At 39.6% G+C, this 20,523-nt stretch overlaps 1 protein-coding gene across 1 annotated transcript in view; it reads right to left on the bottom strand.

Moving 5' to 3' along the window:
- Nucleotides 1-845: 845 nt before the first annotated feature.
- Nucleotides 846-20,523, bottom strand: part of LOC107847306 (mediator of RNA polymerase II transcription subunit 25) — a 77,015-nt gene continuing 57,337 nt past the window's right edge. The window contains exons 14-15 of the mRNA XM_047411975.1: nt 1,640-1,726; nt 846-1,525 (exon numbers count right to left, since the gene is read on the bottom strand). Of these exons, the coding sequence (XP_047267931.1) occupies nt 1,097-1,525; nt 1,640-1,726 (516 nt within the window). The 3' untranslated portion in view covers nt 846-1,096. The remainder of the gene's footprint in view (nt 1,526-1,639; nt 1,727-20,523) is intronic.

Raw genomic sequence — 20,523 nt, forward strand, 5'->3', positions numbered from 1 at the left:
GGCCCAAGCCCAATGCCAGGTTATCTGCCCGTTTTGGTTGAAAGCTTGTGATCTCATAATTTTATCCCCTTAGTTTTTACCCAAAAAGCATAGTTAAATTTTGAACTCGCCATTTTATTACGTTCTAACTTTCTACTCTCATTTCGATTTAAGATTTCCCTAGCTTCACAACCAAACTTTTGAAATTCAACAACCAAATACGCATGAATTGTTACACTTTGCATTAATTCGTTGTGGTTGTATATTAGTCGCATGAGTGGAATGTTAAGGCATCCAAGTAACCAGACCACCATCTCTCGTTATATAGTTTTGCAATCTATTTATAGCCTCTGGCTCAACTTGAACTACACATCCTCAGAAAAGCTTTTCCTCAGAAAAGCTTTCTTTCAAGGATCCAACGACACTTATGTAGGAACTTTCCATTAGAACAGTACTTGCTTCCACAGCTAAAAAGGCTTTATTGGAAGCTTCAAAAGAGAGAGAAGGGTTTCCAATGGTCTAATATTTGCATGACTAAGCATTTGAATTTCCATTCTTTTATCTATAAGATGTAGTTAGCAGATACGTCAAATCTTAGATGCACGTCAGCTTTCACAAAACGATGCTAGTCTCGCTATTTGTTCCCAGGATAAACATTGAGAGAATGCTAGAGGTCTTGTATAGGTAGGATCAAGTCCAAAGAGACATGCCTATACAACAAAACAAAAGTTGCTCAGTCCTAGCAAGCAGGATGTAAGGGATACATATTTTATTAAGAAATGACAGTGAAAGCTAGTGAATCATTATATCTCAAAGGTTAACCTATGGCGTCAATAACTAAAGTTGGAACACAAATAAACTCAATGTTCGTGTTGAACTACAACTGCTTCAATAAAAAAATGGTTGGCAATCAAACACGCTCTCATGCCCACAAGCCCATACCTTTACAGCCACTCTAATCTGACTAGAAGGAGCACAAGTACTTCTCTCTGCTGGAGCCTACAACGAATTTAAGCACTTGGAATATCATGTCAGATAGGCACCAAATGCTAAGTTACAATTTAGGAATCCACTATCTCGTCTCACAGTTTGTACAACAGCTAGTTCAATGATTTTTTCAATTTATAAAGCTGCCTCCTGACATGGTTGGCAGTCCTTGTGATGAAACTTGACCCTGAGTCATTAGTTGTGATCTTGCAGGACCTTGCAGGTAGGCTTGGTTCATCCCTGTCCCAACCATTGGTTGTTGCTGCTGTGGCTGCTGCATTTGTGGAATTTGCTGCTGCTGCTGCTGCAATTGATGAATATGTTGTTGCTGCATTTGAGGAACCTGTGATTGTTGCAATGGAATCTGTTGTTGATGCTGCAGTTGCATGAGAGGCTGTTGTTGCTGTTGTTGCATCTGTTGAAGTGGCTGCTGTTGAAGCTGTGAAAGATGTTGCTGTTGCTGCTGCAGCTGTGGATGCTGTGCTTGCAGCTGCTGCGGCGGCGGCGGCTGTTGTTGTTGCTGCTGACTTGGTATCTGTGGCTTAAACACTACCATATCCTGAAGACATAAAAGTAGCATTACGTTGAAGTTACGCACGGTGAGATCATTCCAAAAATATCTTATTAAATTTACCATCAATTAAGTGATGTTAGAGTGCAAAACATTTCTTACCCCAGGAAAAAGCATTCCAATCAAACGACAGGCTTTATCAGAAACAGAAAGAAGAAGCGTCTGTGATGGTAGTTGTATTACTGCACACTACAAAATTTTTAGAAAACCAGCAGTTTAGTTCATCAGACCAGTTATAGAAAGAGAAAGCCGCTTTTGGAACAACTAACCAAATACATATCAATATTGAGGTAGATCTACAGAACTGTGTTACTAAAATAGTCTGCCCCTCTCCAGATACACACCCAAACAAAGTAAATAAATAAATCAAGAAGAGGAAACTGGGGAGTGAGATTGCACAATGCATTATTGTCAACAGAAGGGTCAGAAAATAACATGCAAGCCACTTGTGTAGATAGGTCTTCCTGAGAATAACAATTACATTTCACCAAATATTCTCCTAAAGATGCATGTTTAGTTCTGATGCAGATTTCAATTGTAAAATGAATTCAGTTATAGTAAATCTTTACTAAATTTGAAGTTGCAGAGAAATAGATGTTTTAAGCTGCTGAATCTGTATGTTTTGCTTAAAGATACGAAATTACCAAGGAATGTCATCTGAATCATCATTTCTAACTATGATGCAAAAACAAGACCGATGTACTTGGTTAGATCTTCATAAAGGCTATTACGTGTTCAGCAAAACAAATTCAACCAACAACCAAACAGAAAGGGAAATAGCAGATTTCCTTGTGTTGTAACTTGAGTTTAACTAACATTTGCAGTAGACTTTCAAATTCTGGAGAGAACACAAAAATACCCACATGACACTCTAATCATCAGCTGCCTGCTGATGTGTCAAAAAAATATTTCACCATTGATGCACTGGAATAAGCCTCGTTCTTAAACCCACGGGATAGTTAAAACGGAAACTGTGACCCATCTACTCCAAATAATGATAATAACAGCACAGGTGATGACAGACCTAAAAATAATTCACAGGCAAATGCCAACATCTATATGATTTAATACCACAACGTTACCCTATTTCACAGTCTGAAAGACCAATTAGTCAAAACAATTACATTTACCTCAAATAGCTATTCAAATAAATCATATTGTACTTCATAAGCCTCAAAACTGCTAGTTTTCAACTAGAAAACTCTCCTGCATTGATCGAGAGAAAGGCATATTGGCTCCTTACGCAGTTGTTGATGTGACTATCTCGTGCATAAACCCGCCTCCTCACATGCAGGAAGACGCATTTTCATGGGTCAAATACATGAAAACTCTTATTAATAGTGGGTGGCGGTGAGACTTTCATTCAAGAACCTCTGCATGCTCATATACCATGTTGAAATGTTCTTTTATGAGGTAAAATGTCTAGGGGAAGTGTAATGCCCCACAAAATCCTCTTCCCGTCTGAGCCTTAGAGCGTATTTGGTAAAGCGAAAATCCGAGTCAAAATGTTTAAGAAATATCCTCCCAAGTATGAAATACTTTGAATCGTGTGGGAATCTATTTGAACATGAATTAAGATCATAGAGGTCCCCTAACTCATGAACGAGTTGAAATCTTTCCTATCATTCAAGTTTTAGTGACCGTCAAAATTTGGGTCAACTTCAATCGACCATAACTCGTTGTATATTAAGAAATGGGTGGTTTTCTATATATCAAATGAAAGATCTTTGAATTAGCTTTCCAACGATCCTAATTTCGCCTAAATCCGATATCAGAGCAAAGAGTTATGCCCATTTTACTCCAGAAATCAAGCTGGAAAACGGTGACGACGTTTCTGACGGGCTATCACGTTTCTGATGCCCTTTTTGACGTCGTCGTCACATTCTGACGACATTTCTGACGACATCGTCAGCCCTGGGCAGAAAATCAAGAATTTGGACCCCTTTTGTGACGACCATTCGTGACGGCCTATCACGAACCTGACGGTCTGTCACGGATGGCGTCAAGTATATTTTTTCAGCAATTAAAGGATGCTTTTGCAAGGGTATTTTGGTCATTTCCCACCCTTTTTGAGCCTCTACAAATATGAGGAACCCTCATTCAAACCCTAATTCAATCATTTTCTTTTTCAACTCTCTCAAGAGAGTATAACTAGGGTTTCAATCAAGAACCCTAATCTTCCAAAAATCATCCATAAATCTTCAAGGTTTCTTCAAGAATCAAGTTCCTCATAGTGTGGACTTCAAGAATTTATTTATTTCAAGTGTGGATAAAGTTTCAAGCACTAAAGTTCATCCAATTTCAAAGGTTAAGGTATGTAGATGTTGATTCTTGGGCCCCTTTCATCCAAGAAGCTCAAGAACCCTTTCTAAAACTAAAAGATTTTTATGTTTATGAGTTGTTAATGATTTGTATGAGTTGAAATGGATGTTTAATGTGTTGTTGAGTTTTGATTTATGTTTGCCTACAAAATTTATGAGCTTTGACCCTAGTATGTGAAATTCATGTGATGTTTGTGATAGACCCTCTTGAAGTTGTTTTTCCATGTGATGTGTTCACGACTTTTGGGTGTACAAATGGTTGAATAAGTGAAGAACGTTCCCCATAGGTTTGATAAAGAGCTTAGGTGAAGCATAAGGGCCACTATAGTATGTTGAATAGGAAACCCCAAATTGTGAGCTACTCCATGCATGCCTTAGTGAGTGAAATGTGCCAAGATAGCATAAAATCCCCAAGTAGGTGTAAAATCGGTCGTGTCTAATGGTTGTTGAAAGGCCCTAGTGAACAAGTCGAGATATGACGGTTGTAAATTCCCAGATTTTGTGCTCTTTGATATATGCTAAGCTTTTAATACATGTCAAGTGGTTAGCAAGTAAATAGTGACGTGTTAGTATGAAGTTTCCCCCAAATCAAGTGATATCCAAATACATAACAAGACCGATATAGGTACGAAGTACTTGATGTAAGATCTCGTTGAATGGGGTATAATCTAATAGCATGTCTTCCCTAGGCTAGTATATGATAGTCAACCGATGTTGATGATCCTGGAGTGACCCTTTGGTGGTTGTGATGATGAATAGAGGTCTATGTTTCCTAAATGCTTAATGCGATGTCCTAAGGATCTTGAGAGGGAAAGTATGTTATGATGCCCAACTACTTGAAGTGATTCTTTAATGATTGTGATAATACACGAATGATTGTAATGATGATTGAATGTTTGTAATGATGAATGACTGTAGTGATAAATGGATGACCGTGATGATGCATGAATGATTTGTGATGAAGAATGATTAGGTCTTACTTTTATGTTGTCGAGTCTTGGGGATATTTATATCCGAAAATAGAGCTGTTGTCTAGAGCCCATGTCAGTTTCTCGATAATTCCAATCGAGCCATGATTCTCAGAACTCAGTGAACTATAGAACTATGTATCCTCAGACAAGTGCGAAGCTTAATAAAGCTCAGTAATCTCAGTTATCTCTGTAATCTCTATATCGCTAGTAATCTAGCCTCAGACCTGTAATCAGCTCATTCTAATAGTATTCAAGTGATTCAATCCTAATCTCAGAAGTGATTCGAGTAATCCATTCAAGCTCTGTATCGTCAGTCAGATACCATGATTCGATATCTTTTCCGTCAAATACGGAAACAAGTGATCTCAGGGTAACTCAGTCAGACCTTTTGAGTAATATGAAGATTCAGTTCAGCTAGTGTTCAGTTGAGAATTCAGTTCTGAGTCTTTCAGTTGGGAATAGAAACTAGCACCGAGCGAGCTCAAGGATGGGATCTCACCTACTAGTAGAGGGTGTGATTCTTAGAAGCAATCCTTATGCTCCATAACTACGTAGCCAGCGTAGGTTGAGACATCACACCTATTAGTTCAGGGTGGATGAGAGACATCATACCTGCTAGATGAGGGTAGATGAGGTGGCTTAACCTGGTGGATGAGGGCTCCACCATTCTCGTTTGAGGACCTGCTAGATGAGGGTCACATAGAGTTGTCTTTACTAGTGGCGCGATAATGACACCCTTCCAACTGGGGCACAGGTTGGACCCCACCTGTGGTAGGTCGGGGTATGTCGGTTAAGTGACTACTTCCCACAGTTTCAGTTTCAGATTCAGTCTCAGTTTCAGAATCAGTCTTCAAAAATCAAGACTGTCAGATACAGTCATCTATCATTGTGAGGAACTCAGATAGTTCCATTGATTTATGGACCATCCCATCAGATAGACTTGGTCTCACATACAGTTATTTGATATCATATTCAGAGATATGCCGTCAGACATGCTTGATCATAGTATCAGATTTCTATTGAGTATTCTGGTTGTCAGATTCAGATATAATCATATTTCTTATCATTGATAAAGGTTCCGAAATCATCTGTTAGAAAGGTTGATCTCTAATCCTGTCAGTCGATTTTCTCATAACTTGTACATGTATTATTTATGTGGATTTCTAAATTGCAAACCAATCATTGTATTAGGTGTGATGAATTTTTTACATAGCAAAAGAATGCTACCAAACAAGGAACTACTTATCCAACAACTTAGCTCCTAACCAGCTAGCAATCGACTCCATACTGATAAAGCTCTACCAAGGAGGTATTGCAGATGTTAAAAAATTTTACTCTATCAACCACTACGAAAATTGAATTTGCAGTCCATAAACTGAAATATAATAATAATAAATAGAAAATTAATCCAATAAAACAAGTTCTCCAAGCATCTAAATTATACGAAGGCAACCAATTCCTTTCATCTTTTGTTTCTCCGCAATTCTGTGCATACAAGGCATAGGGAGATTGATCCCCAAATCTCATTCAGCTTTCTTTCCATACACTGTCCTTGCCAGTAGTTTTTAGTAAATATTTAAGGCTTTGTTGCATGCGCAATAAATACAAATGAGGTATAGAAATAAGGACCAGATTAACTGTGTTTCATTATAGAGCAACAGCTACTGACTAACAGTTCCCTCACAACACACAAAAAGTATCTGTCACATAAGTTAAATCCCCTCTTCTATAAATTATCTTTAACCAAACAACCTCCATAGGAAGCAATCCACCCAAAGCATGCTACTCCGAATGTAACGTTAATTTTCAAAGCATTTCCAAAGGCCAAAGAATCTCAAAACTATGAGTGTTCTTGCAGCCATGTATGTGTATCAATCCTTATAATCTGCATTTTCCGCAAAGACAAGCTACTTCACCAAACAGTTATTAGGATCCCTTCCGACTTGAAAGTTTTAGCCTCTGTTAATAAAACAATCCGCCAGAAAGCACTCTTGATCTAAAACCAAACTGTAAATTATAGGAAGTTGATACGGGTGTGCCAAGCTGTCCAACAAGTTCACAACCATTCACACATAGCCAAGCTCGGGAGTTACAAAAACTCCAAGCTATGTTCATGCAAATTGCCGTGTGTGAGTTGGTACTTGAGTCTTCCAATGGATTAAATGTTTTTAAGTGTGCAGAGGAGCCTTGAAGTGTAATAAACTTACACTCCAAGGCCACCTCTTGGCAAGGGTAGGATGGTCATTTGTTATCTCTCTTTGTGGACTAATATAAATAGATAGTGTTAGGGTTATTTTTGAGTTAGCTCATTCCTATTATTCAAGAAACAAAAGACTTGTAATATTGGTGACTTCTCTTTCTCATTTTGGAGAGGCCCAAATAAAAAGCTCACTAGTAGAGTGATACTAGTGTTGGATCTTGGCAAGAAACTAGGGTCTAGGGGTTCTTGAGTTCCTCTTGGTCCAAGTAAGAATTTGGTGTTCATATTCATTAGTCTTAGGGTCATTTCTCATTGTTAGGGTTCTTAGAGAAGTGGAGAAGAAAGTGGGGACCAAGAAAGGGGCGTATGCTAAGTTGGTGGAAAGTAAGGACGAAGAGGAGAAGCGGGTGTACAGGAAAGAGTACAAGCTAGCGAAGAAGGAGGCGAAGTCAGCAGTCACGGCTGCTAAGACGGCCGCTTTTGAGAGCTTGTATGCAGGGTTACATGGGAAAGGAGGGGAGAAAAAGTTGTTTAGACTCGCTAAGGCTAGGGAGAGGAAGGGTCGTGACCTCGATCAGGTGAGGTGCATTAAGGGGGAGGACGGTAGAGTGTTGGTGGAGGACGGCCACATCAAGAAGAGATGGCAGTCGTATTTTCATGGGCTCTTGAATGACGAAGGGGATAGCGCTATTGTGTTAGGGGAACTGGAGCATTCAGAGGAGTGTCGGGATTTTAGCTATTGTAGACGTTTTAAGGTAGAAGAGGTTAGACAGGCTGTCCGCAGGATGCGAAAGGGGTAGGGCGACGGGGCCGGATGAGATACCGGTGGAGTTTTGGAAGTTCGTTGGAGAGGCTGGTGTAAGGTGGTTGACTGGATTGTTTAATGAAATTTTCAGGACGGCAAAGATGCCCGAGGCGTGGAGGTGGAGTACCATGATCCCTCTCTATAAGAATAAGGGGGACATTCAGAGTTGCGATAACTATAGAGGGATTAAGTTATTGAGTCACTCGATGAAGATCTGGGAGAGAGTGGTCGAGGTGAGGCTGAGACGGATAGTGTCTATTTCGGAGAACCAGTTCGGATTTATGCCCGGCCGCTCGACGACGGAGGCAATCCACCTGGTACGGAGGTTGGTGGAGCAGTATAGGGAGAGGAAGAAGGATCTGCACATGGTGTTTATCGACCTGGAGAAGGCTTACGACAAAGTCCCCAGGGAGGTGCTTTGGAGATGCTTGGAGGTGAGTAGGGTACCGCTGGCATATATCAGAGTAATTAAGGATATGTATGATGGAGCGAAAACCCAGGTGAGGACGGCGGGAGGAGACTCGGAGCATTTCACTGTCCTGACAGGATTGCATCAGGGATCTACTCTTAGTCCCTTTTTGTTTGCGTTGGTGATGGATGTGTTGACGCGGCGTATTCAAGGGGAGGTGCCGTGGTGTATGCTTTTTGCAGACGATGTAGTTCTGATAGATGAGACCCGAGGGGGTGTGAATGACAAATTAGAGGTGTGGAGGCGAACTCTTGAGTCTAAAGGGTTCAGGGTGAGCAGAAGCAAGACAGAGTATGTGGAATGCAAGTTTGATGACGTGAGGCGGGAGAATGAGGTAGTAGTGAAGCTGGAAGCTCAGGAGGTATGTAAGAGGGACAAGTTCAAGTATCTTGGGTCCGTGATCCAGAGTAACGGTGAGATTGACGAGGATGTCTCGCACCGTATTGGGGCGGGATGGATGAAGTGGAAACTCGCGTCGAGGGTGCTGTGTGATAAGAAGGTGCCGCCCAAGCTTAAAGGCAAATTCTACAGGGTGGTAGTCCGTCCGGCCTTGTTGTATAGAGCGGAGTGTTGGCCAGTTAAGAACTCCCACATCCAAAAAATGAAGGTGGCAGAAATGCAGATGTTGCGCTGGATGTGTGGACTGACTAGAGGGGATAGAGTTCGGAATGAGACTATCCGGGAGAAGGTTGGTGTGACTTCAGTGGAGTGCAAGATGCGGGAAGCACGATTGAGATGGTTCGGACACGTGAAAAGGAGGAGCATGGATGCCCCGGTCCGTAGGTGTGAGAGACTAGCGTTGGATGATTTTAGGCGGGGTAGGGGTAGGCCGAAGAAGTACTGGGGTGAGGTGGTTAGGCGGGACATGAAACAGTTACAGCTCACCGAGGACATGACCCTAGATAGGAAGGTCTGGAGGACGCGAATTACGGCAGAGGATTAGGGCCAGTTCTGGTCCCTAGAGTAGGGAATTACTTGGTGGGGGTTTTATTCTTGTCATGATTCCGTGTCCCGTGTTCCATGTTGTATTACGAATCTGTGTGCTTTCCCCTGCTTTCCTCTGCTTTATATTACTTATGGGTGCCGTATTTATGTTATGTAATCTGCTTCTGTGCTGCACTATGTGTTTGTGTGGTATCTCGTGCCTTGAGCCGGGGGTCTATCGGAAACAGCCTTTCTACTTCATCAGAGGTAGAGGTATGGACTGCGTACATCTTACCCCTCCAGACCCCACTAGGTGGGAATACACTGGGTTTGTTGTTGTTGTTGTTGTAAGTCAAGTTTTATACCTTTTGTAATCTTGATAACATTGTGTTGTTGAATCTAAAAGTCTAGTGAAGCCGTGTGGGGCTCTTTCGATTCACTAGCAAAATTGTCATTTGTTGTTCTTGTTGTAAACTCATTTTTCTAGTCAAAACAAGTGTTGAAGCCTAGTGAAGCCGTGTGTGGCCTCTTTCGATTCACTAGCACTTTGTTGTTCTTATTGTTGCTTCTTGTGTTGGCTTGAATCTCTTGATACACACTTAGTTTTATATCAAGCAGTCATGGAAGAATTTGAAACATTGATGCCCATCACTACGGATGTGGAAAAACAACAAGAGCACAGACAAATGTTTTTAGTTCTTACACTTGCTGGACTTTCTACTGACCAAGATTCAGAACGTGATCAGATTTTAGCTAGTCCTACGGTTCATACAATTGATGAGTTATTCTCTCGTCTACTTCGTCTTGCCGCGCCTCCCAGTCACAAAGTAGTTTCATCACCCACCGTTGACTCCGCTATTCTTGTATCTCAAACCATAGAAAAACGAACATATCAGCCTATGGAGAATCAAGGAGGAGGAGGTCGTTATGAAAAATCTCGATGAAAGTGTAGTTATTATCATAAGGTTGGATACACTCACGATATATGTCATATTTTGCATAGTCCACCACATTGCTGTAAAGAAATATAATGAGTTCCTTCGGAATCGAGCAAGTAAGCAGGCATCTCCACAGGTTAATCGACCATCCAATAATGATCATATTGCCCAGACAAAATATGATTTCCTTCGGTATCGAGCAAGTAAGCAAACATGGAAATCTAATGCTTGTGTTGCTGGTAATCCTTTTGCTTGTGTTTCACAGTCTAGTATTCTTGGATCATAGGTCTGGACTAAGGTGGACTCAGGTGCTTTTGATCATATTTTTGTGACAAATCACTTCTTTGTGATATTGTTTATCCACAATCTCTTCCTGCTACTCCCTCCGTTTCAAAAAGAATAACCTAGTTTGACTTGGCACGGAGTTTAAGAAAATAAAAAAGAATTTTAAATCTTTTGGTCTTAAATTTAAGATATGTCAAATGTACCAAAATGTCCTTCAATCTTGTGGTCTTAAACATGTGATGTGGAAAGTTAAAATTTAAAAGTTGCTAAAAAAGAAAAGGGGTCATTCTTTTTTAAACGGACTAAAAAGGAAAGTAGGTCATTCTTTTTTAAACGGAGGGAGTATTACTTTAGCCAATGGGATCCGAACAAAACCAAAAGGAGCTGGACAAGCCAAACCCCTATCTTCTGTCACTCTAGACTCTGTTTTTTATGTCCCTAGTTGTCCTTTTAATCTTGCATTTGTTAGTCGTTTGACATGTGCCCTTCATTATAGCATAACTTTTTTTATGATTCTTTTCTAATGCAGAACCGCAGTACGGGACAGATGATTAGCACAGAACATGAATCACAAGGCCTTTACCATCTTACCTCTTCAAATTCCTTCACAGCATGCTCCGTTACAGACCCTTCAGACCTAATTCACAAACGTTTAGGACATCAAAGTTTATCCAAGCTACAAAAGATGATGTCTAGTTTGTCTAGTTTATCCACAATAGATTGTGAGTTATATCAACTTGGGAAACACATCCGTGCTTCTTTTTCACGTGGTATTGAGAGTCGTTCAGAGTCTACTTTCTCATTAGTTTATTTTGATGTTTGGGTTCCTAGTAGTGTCAGTTCACCCATAGGTTTTCGTTATTTTGTTAGTTTCTTTGATGATTTTTCAAGATGTACTTGGGTTTTCTTAATGAAAGATCGTTCTGAGATATTTTCTATACTCAAAAGTTTTTTTTTCTGAAATACAAACTCAATTTGGTGTTTCCATTCGTACTTTTCGTAGTGATAATACCTTAGAATACTTATCCTCTGAGTTCCAGGAGTTTATGACTCATTAAGGAATTATTCACCAGATAATAACACCCCTCAGCACCCCTCAGCAGAACAGTATAGCAGAAAAGAAGAATAGGCATCGTCTTGAGACTGTTCGCACTCTTCTCATTGAACCCCATGTTCCGTTGCATTTTTGGGGCGATGCAGTCTTTACATCTTGCTATCTAATTAGTAGAATGCCATCGTCTTTCATTCAGAATCAGGTACCCCATTCCATATTGTCTCCACAGTCACATCAATACTCTATCCCCCATCGTGCCTTTGGGAGCACATGTTTTGTTCATAACTTAGCCCCTGGAAAAGATAAATTAGCCTGTGTGTCTTCCTTGGTTACTCTCGAGTTTAAAAAGGGTATCGTTATTATTCACCTGTCCTCGTCGCTACCTCATGTCCGCTGATATCACATTGTTTGAATCTCAACTTTCTGACATATCATCGTCATCCCCATCCAACATTAATCCCAGATGATTCATGCCATGCGCCGAACACTACTCCTAAGCAGACTTGCCTCCTCTTAGCCAATCAGTTGCACTTCAAAAAGTTATATGTTTCGCTCGTAATGCTAATCCACATTATACATTCTTGAGTTGCCATCGTCTAACATCACCCCATTATGCTTTTTGAAGGGTTTGGGGTGGGTTGCTCCTCGACTCAGGAAACTGTTCCCAGAATCACAAACGCAACAAGAACAAAGAAGAAAATGCAGCAAGTAGTGCAGGAGTACAAAAAGTAAGGACACATGGTTTTTACGTGGAAACTCCTTGCTCAAGGGAGAGAAACCACGACCTGCCTCCAAGATTTCAAGTTCCACTATATTCAAGCAACCTCTTGAATATGGACTCCAAGGATTAACTTCTTAATCCTTTGTTTCGTAGCAATAACTCTATTACAAGATAACCACGCAGTTGCAGATACTGCTTCCACCTCCAGCTACCTCTAACTGGACTCCTCAAGCAAACTCTAGCTTGGACACAATCACCTACTCTAGATGATCACAAAGAGACGATACAAACACACCTACTGACAATCATAAGCAATGTAGGCAGACTTTTAAGAACAAAATTACAAAGACTCAACTATAACCAGGAAGTAAAGATAACTCAATGAGCAACAAGTTCCTTGCTATAGTTCTAGCCTTTGATTGCAGCGCTGCTCCACTTCAGAAAGATCTTTCATTGTGAGTATATAGAAGTGTTCTAATTGAGGAAGATGAGCATTATATGTTGTAACATACGAAAACCTAGAAGCAATCTCATTGGTTTGGCAAAAAGGTGACAGCAACTTTTCACCAACTTTTGTACTATGTGTCAGTCGCGATAGGTTGACTGTGACAGCCACAGGTGAGTCCAACGTATTCCCTAATATGTAGAGGGCCTTTGTCATCACAACAAGGGCTCCAGGAACAGGTCTCATGTCAATCTGACCTAACAATTTCCCCTTTATGACAAACCCATACAATCAGATCAGCATACTCAGCATCTTCAATCAACTTTAACACAGCATAGCCTACACCTCAACAACACAACATAAGCCATAAGGTCACATGCCAAGCCAATTTGCCCAACCAATTCCTCCTATCACTAATGCCTATAAGAATGCAAGCATCCTCTACCTTATTCCCCCTATTAATGAGCATTTAAGTTCCCCCTGAATGAGAAAACCCCATCTTTATCAACACAACATACTACACATATAACTATACATCATACTACACATATCTGCACATGCACAACATATATCTACATACCTTTTTCCCCTTTTGACATCATCAAAAAGGACAAGCAGTAAACCGGGAAGAGAGAAGCCATACACACTAACACGATCAAGAGAGAATTAGACATAAATAGGAGAAGTGATAGCACAAAAAGAGAAGCCATCCATCCAAGCATCAAAAGCACCACAAACCATTTACAAAAATAATAACTACAAAAGTATTTAAAAACAATTGTGATAGACATTCACCAGAAACAAAATAGTAAAAGGAACTAAGGAGATAACTAGGAAGAAAGAAGAGGGAACTAGACAGGATATGATTTCAGGGAGGGAGGAGCTTTAGACAAATACTTATAGTTTCGAACTCCTCCACCCTCTCCTGCAGGGTAGCACTTTGTTGCACACACTTTCTGTCCTGAAATTTTTTCCTCTTCACTTCTTGTCAGCTAAAGCAACCTTCAACACACTTATTTCTGCATCTCTTAGAGCAAGCAGTCAGAGTTTCTACTTCTTTCTTCAACCGATTTTGTTCATTCAAAAAATCAACCACCAGAGACGTGGGTTCTCTACTGAGAAAACGTTCATTTTTTCTATGAGCTGAGATGCCATACATTCTCTTTACTGAATCAGCTTTCACTTTCCTACACTCAACATCGAAGTAAACGTACACCTTATCCATTCAGAACCCATAGGGCAGCCAATCCCTGTCAGCGTTTGCATTTGAGAAAGTGCTCAGGTGTGTAATAACAATGGCCGAGAGGTTAACCTTCTTATATTTAAACATCTCCATTAGAAACAGATCGGCACTAGTCAGAGTGGTCTCCTTATCAGGGCTACGAAGCAGTGTACTTGTCAAAAGTTGACACAACAACTCAAAGTCACTCTTGATAACTCTTTCGTCAAAGCTTTCAGGGTGTGATACATCAAGTGCACCACACAATTTTAAAACCCCAGTAGACCCCTTCCTCGACTTTATACACTTGGTCCCTAAAGTTTGAACACAAAGGATTTCAGAGAGAATTTCTTCATCCAAACCTATTTTCATACCATTTACTAGAAAGGTTAGATATACACCATTGGCAGAAATTTCCAGGGTTTGATAAAACATCCTCACCTCCTCCTCGTATAGAGAGGATGCATCAAATTGGAGCAAGTGGTCCCAATTTTGAAATCTCAACATACTGACCAACTCTCACACATCTGGTACTGCGGGATCAAAATTTTCATCTTCCTAAACTTCCTGAAGCTTAAGAGTCTCTTCCTCTTCCTTTGCCATCTTTGACACGCTAGAGCTGAAACCAGGTTCCTTACAAGTATCATAACAAGACCCTTTTCTTTTACCCTTAGCAACGCATCCTCTCTTCCTTTTTGGTTTTCCTTTAACACCAATAAATGTACTCATAATCGGAGTTAAAAACCCTCACCCTCATAATCACTCAAATCTACAATCATGATTTCAATCTCACTTCCCTTGCTGCCAATGAAAGTGCTCTTGCACTTTTCTTTCTTTAGTGATTTTCAGAGATTTAAAGATTACGATGAGTCTGAGGACACGTGTCCGGATAGACGAACGCAATTGTTGAATTCAAAAGACGTGACTTTCTTTTGAGAGTGGCGGGAAAAGCCGTCATTATTTAAGAATGGTAAGTGCTACTAACTTGATTTTGAACCTGGTTCCCTAACAATGTCGAAATCCCTTGACTTGATTTGTGTCACTCCATTCATATCTGTTCTTACTTACTATGGGTGTATATCTGCAAGGATATGTGATTGAAATAGCTACGTTAGACATCATCTGACTCGGATACCTAACCAGTTCCCTGTTTTTCTTAACGAAAGTAGTACCAAGGACAACTCTTTCTGTGCTTCTGACTGTCATTTTCTTTTCTGCTTAAGTCACAGTGCCATCAGCATTAATCAATACCTCATCTAGATTCCATTATGAAGGAGACATGTCTCCTTGAGGACATACAGCTAGAGGTTATCTTCAAGTCTTTCACTCACGAGCTTTGAGCACCCACCGTCATTGTCTTGTGTTGGTTGCTTCCGCTTGCCTTCTTTTCATCAATAATCATTTGTTCGCCTTAGGAACCCATTTGAGTCTGAGTTACCATAAGGACGACAAGGGAAAGATTAGGCTTTTCTTTGTTCAGTTTGGCAATCTTTTCTTCCTTTTGATGACTGTGGAGCTTTTCATATCCTTCAGAGTTGAGAGTTGAAATCTTAGAAGAATATTCTTCTTTAGAGTGGCCATCCCTATCACATTTAGTACTTTTGACATCATTTTTGCTCTTTGCAGGTCTGTCTAATAAGTCGGATCCTTCCACTGGAGAGCTTTTTCAAGTTCGGTTCTTACTTTAGTATGTTCCTCTTCAAGGAAGGAATTTCTATCGAGAGAGGCAGTCACGTCAGCTTTAACATTGATTAGTTCTTCTTCTACCTGAAACTGTATACTACTCCCTTCTCTTTTACCCTTACTCCTTTGAAATTTCATCTGTTCTCTTATTTAGTAGATCATTTTCACAAGAGTCTTACAAATGGCTTGATGATCAAAAAGAGACAGTACAACCACACCTACTAACAATCATAAGCAACGTACTTTTAAGAACAAAATTAGGAAGACTCAACTATAATAAGGAAGTAAAGATCATCTCGATGAGCAACAAGTTTCCTGCTACAGTTCCAGCCTTTGATTACATAGTTGCTCCATTTTAGAAAGATCTTTAATTGTGAGTATATGAAAGTGTTGGTTTTCTTATTGAGGAAGATGAGCATTATATGTTGTAACACAAGAAAACCTAAAAGCAATCTCATTGGTTGTGGCAAAAAGGTGGCAACAACTTTTCATCAACTTTTGTACCATGTGTCGGTCGTGACAGGTTGATGACAGCCACAAGTAAGCCCAACCTGTTCCCTAATACGTAGAGGGTCTTTGTCATCACAACAAGGGCTTCAGGAAACAGGTCCCAAACCATGAATTTTTCAATCATCAAAACTAAGGACTTAACACTTTTGTATAATCTTAGTCCTTTGTTTCCATCCCTAAGACTATAGGTAAAGCACTTTCTCATTCAAGATGGAAGTAGGCTATGATAGATGAGATGTCTGCTTTGCATACGAGTGGTACTTGGGAGCTCGTTTCCCTTTCTGTAGGTAAATCTATTGTGGGTTTTCGTTGGGTTTATGCAGTTAAAGTTGGTCCAGATGGTCAGGTGGATCGACTTAAGGCTCGCCTTGTTGCCAAAGGATACATACAAATATTTAGGCTTGATTATAGTGAAACTTTCTCTCCCATGGCTAAAATACCATATGTCCGTCTTTTCTTATCTATTATCATTATTCATCATTGGCCTCTGTATCAGATGAACATTAAGAATGATTTTCTACACGGTGATCTTGACGAAGAAGTCCATATGGAGCGCAACCACTGGTTTTGTTCCTCGGGGAGAGTCTAGTAGCCTTATATGTTGATTGTGTAGGTCACTTGATAGTCTGAAACAGTCCCCTCGAGCCTGGTTTGGAAAGTTTCGCACCGTAATTGAGTAGTTTGGCATGATTCGTAGTGGAGCTGATCACTCAGTGTTTTGTCGGCATTCTGAACCAAATTTGTGTATTTATTTGGTGGTTTATGCTGACGATATTGTTATCAACAAAAATGATCAAGATAGTAGCACTAAGTTGAAGCAACATCTCTTTCAGCATTTCTAGACCAAAGACCTCGGCAGACTAAAATATTTTCTAGGTACTGAGGTTGATCATTCCAAATCAGGTATTGGTTATTTCTCAAAGCAAGTATGTTTCAGACATTCTTGAGGAGACAGGAATGATGGGACTTAAAACCCATTTGACAAGCCTTTGGATCCAAATGCTAAACTTCTGCCGGGACATGGGGAGCCACTCAGTGATCCTGAAAGGTATAGGCGGTTGGCTAGAAAGATAAATTATCTCACAGTGACTAGACCTAACATATCCCAAAATCCTTTTGTCATAAGTGAAGTCGTTAACAACTTTCTATCACTATTAACATCCAACCTCCACAACCACTTAAAAATGGACTCTTAGTATGGATTTTTTAAGGTCCCCCCGTTCAAGCCCTCCTTTTTTACTCGTTATCTATTGCTCTTATGAAAGTCACTTCTTTTGTTTGATCAGGTGGTATCAGGATCATTATTCTGGTTTTTCGCAAAAAAAAACATCACTAAACATTTGGCTTTTCTTAAACGAATTGGATGATCCAGTGGTACACCCTCTTGATATTAACCCAATCATTGTTCCAATTCGGTAATTAATTTATGTGACCACTGAGGAATTCTTTTACTGATTTCTTTTATTCCCATCGATTTTTACCAAATGAAATTTTCCTGTTGTCAGCATTACCATCCAAATAATCCCTCGTCGACTTATAAGATGCCTCTGTACCTTTGTGGAAGTTGGTAATACAGACAATAAGACGGTATCCAAAACATTATTAACCAATATACATCTTACAGATATTTCTTGTTCAGCTAAGATAATTTTTCCTCAAAATTATATATTACACCTTGTCAAACACAAATGTCACATCTTTTTGTAACCAAAGGCAATCTGAAGTAGTTCAGTGTTACAACACAACTTCAACAAAATCCTCAATGGGATTATCCACATTGATAGAGAAGATTGAACTCTTATTCCATTTTATTTCAAGGCCAGAGACTTATTTCAAGGCCAGAGACTGCTCCAGAAACAAACAAGATAATTCTCAGGATTAAATGTTGCATTATATCAGCTTCTAATACAACCAAAAAGCCATCTGAATAGGTATGTGATTAACTAATCTCATAATTATTATATAATATCTAGTAAGGACTCTCCATTATTTACATAATTTCTTGCACCAAAAAACAAACAGAAAAATACAATTTATTTTTAACCTCTGAATAGAAATGTTTCTAAGAATGAAGAAAACCGTCCATACCAGTTGGTGTTTCATGTGTAAAAGTGGCGGTGGAAGTGTGGATCATCTTTTTGTGCATTGAAAGGTGGCTAGGCGGTTATGGAGGGAGGCCTTAGATTTGTTTAGGTTGCAATGGAACATGCCGGGTACAGTGAAGGAGGCTTGGCAGAGTTGGAACCATATAAAAGGGGAAGGAAAGCCTGAGAGTATGGAGTGTTGCCCCCTTAGCAATCATGAGGGTCATTTGGAAAGAGAGGAAAAGGAGGGCTTTTGAAGGGTTAGAATTTGATTCCGCAAAATTAAAGAGTAGTGTTTTGTACCTAATTTACTTTTGGTGTACTTGTGAGTCCCAATTTGTATAGAGGATTCGACCTCTTTTGTTGAGAACCATATTTAGGTGTAGGTTCTCTCCTTTAGGTAAATGTATATGGGGTTCCCCCCAAATGTTAATAAAATTATTCACCTTATCAAAACCAAGTTTCTGCCTTCACTGCACAGGGCATTCTTTTCCATCCAGGCTATACACCATCTACAAGTTGGGATGAGATTCAACCATTTCTTTTGCCAAACATTATTCCCTAGTTGTACCAATATCTCAGTAGATCAACTATAGATTTTGGCATAGTCCACCGGATTCCAACTAAACTTGAGAAGAGTTGCCACAACTTAGAAGTGACACAACAATGTAGAAACAAATGGTTATTAGATTCTGAATCTGCACAAGATAAGTAAAATCTGAAACTTGGTTGAATCTCTCTTTTTAAAGGTTTTCTTAGGTTAAGCAAGTCCGTGTGGCCACCAACCAAGGAAGACATACTACTTTAAAAGGTGCCTTGATTTTCCAGATTTTTCCAAGCTAGTTGTCTACCTGATTGTTTCCCGAATGGCATAGACTGATTTAACTGTAAATGTTTGATTGTTGGTCCCCCTCAATATCAAAGAGGCATAGTCAGTTGCATCAGCAACTCTGTCAATTTCTAATCATTTAGCAGTCTTCTGAAATTAAAATTCTACCCTTGCCTGCCCAACATCTCCCAACTATAATTTTGGGATTGGAAGCCAAGATGTACAACTCAGAGGGCGACTTCCAAGCCAATTGTTATCCCAGAATGAGATCCTATTGCCATTACCAAAAATGTTGAAGCCATAATTATTGAAAAATTTGGGCCACTGGAATCTAATAGCTCTCCAATCACTCACGCCAAATAAGGATTCACCTTTTTAGTGCACCAGTCAGATTCATGACTATACTTGCGTTCCTCGCATATATATCTCCAAAGCCATTTTGCTACTAAATTTGTATTGTGTTTCCTCATGTCTCTAATCCCCATTCCACCCTCTCTTGCTAGAAATGAGCCTTTTAGTTGACCAGATGAAAATCTTTTGTACTTGTTTCCTTGCCAAATGAAAGTTCTTCTCAATGTGTCAAGTCTCTTTCCCACTTTAGCTGGAAGAGAAAACAAAGAGATTACATATGTAGGAATCTAGCAACACATTGTTCACCAATAAATCACCCAAAGAAAGGTATTTATTTTTTTCCATTTTGCCATCTCCATTCACTTCTTTTAATAACCCTGTTCCATATTTTAGATGAATTGTTCTTTGCCTCTAGTGGTAGCCCCAAGTAAGTAGTAGGAACAACTCCTGTTTCACACCCCAATGTAACTCTGACACTGCCAAGAAACTGTTAGAATTAATCTTATGTGCCTCAACTGATCAACATTTGCATCACATAGGATCAATGAATCATCGCAAATAGGAGAGAAGACGTCTCCAAATGGCAGCAGTTGTTGTTTGATACCCTGAATCCTTCCACCCATTACGACTTCGTCAGACATGACCCTATCTTACCATCAAAGCCTACAGCCACAACTCCATAAGAATGCAAACAACAACAGTAATAAAGCAATAACAATAACAGGAAGATGTAGACCCCTATTTCGAAGAAATTAAAGACAACAATTAGTATAAGACTAATCACCTTCTTTAATTAACTTTAATGAAAACCAAAGACATCAAGTTAAGAATTAATCTTCCCTCCAAAAGAATTGCTCTTATAAGGTTGCAAGATAAATCCCAAGTAGCCACACACAAAGGTGTAAATAAAAGAAACCCTCAATTAATAATAAAATTGTCGGATAGAAAATAACAAAATCTATCCCTATATATAGTAAAAAACCTATCCCAAATAGCATGGGATTCGAATTCTCCTTTTATGGAAATAAATAAATCTAAGAAACTTTAAACTAGGAAACTTTTAAACTAGGAAACTTTAAACTAGGAAAGCAAAAGTTTTCGAATTCAATCAAAATTCATATGGGCCAAATCTTCTTTCTTTTGGGCTTGGACTTGAACCATGAAATATGTGTAGCAC

Source organism: Capsicum annuum, chromosome 4, assembly GCF_002878395.1.
Source record: "Capsicum annuum cultivar UCD-10X-F1 chromosome 4, UCD10Xv1.1, whole genome shotgun sequence".
Taxonomy (NCBI): Eukaryota; Viridiplantae; Streptophyta; class Magnoliopsida; order Solanales; family Solanaceae; genus Capsicum; species Capsicum annuum.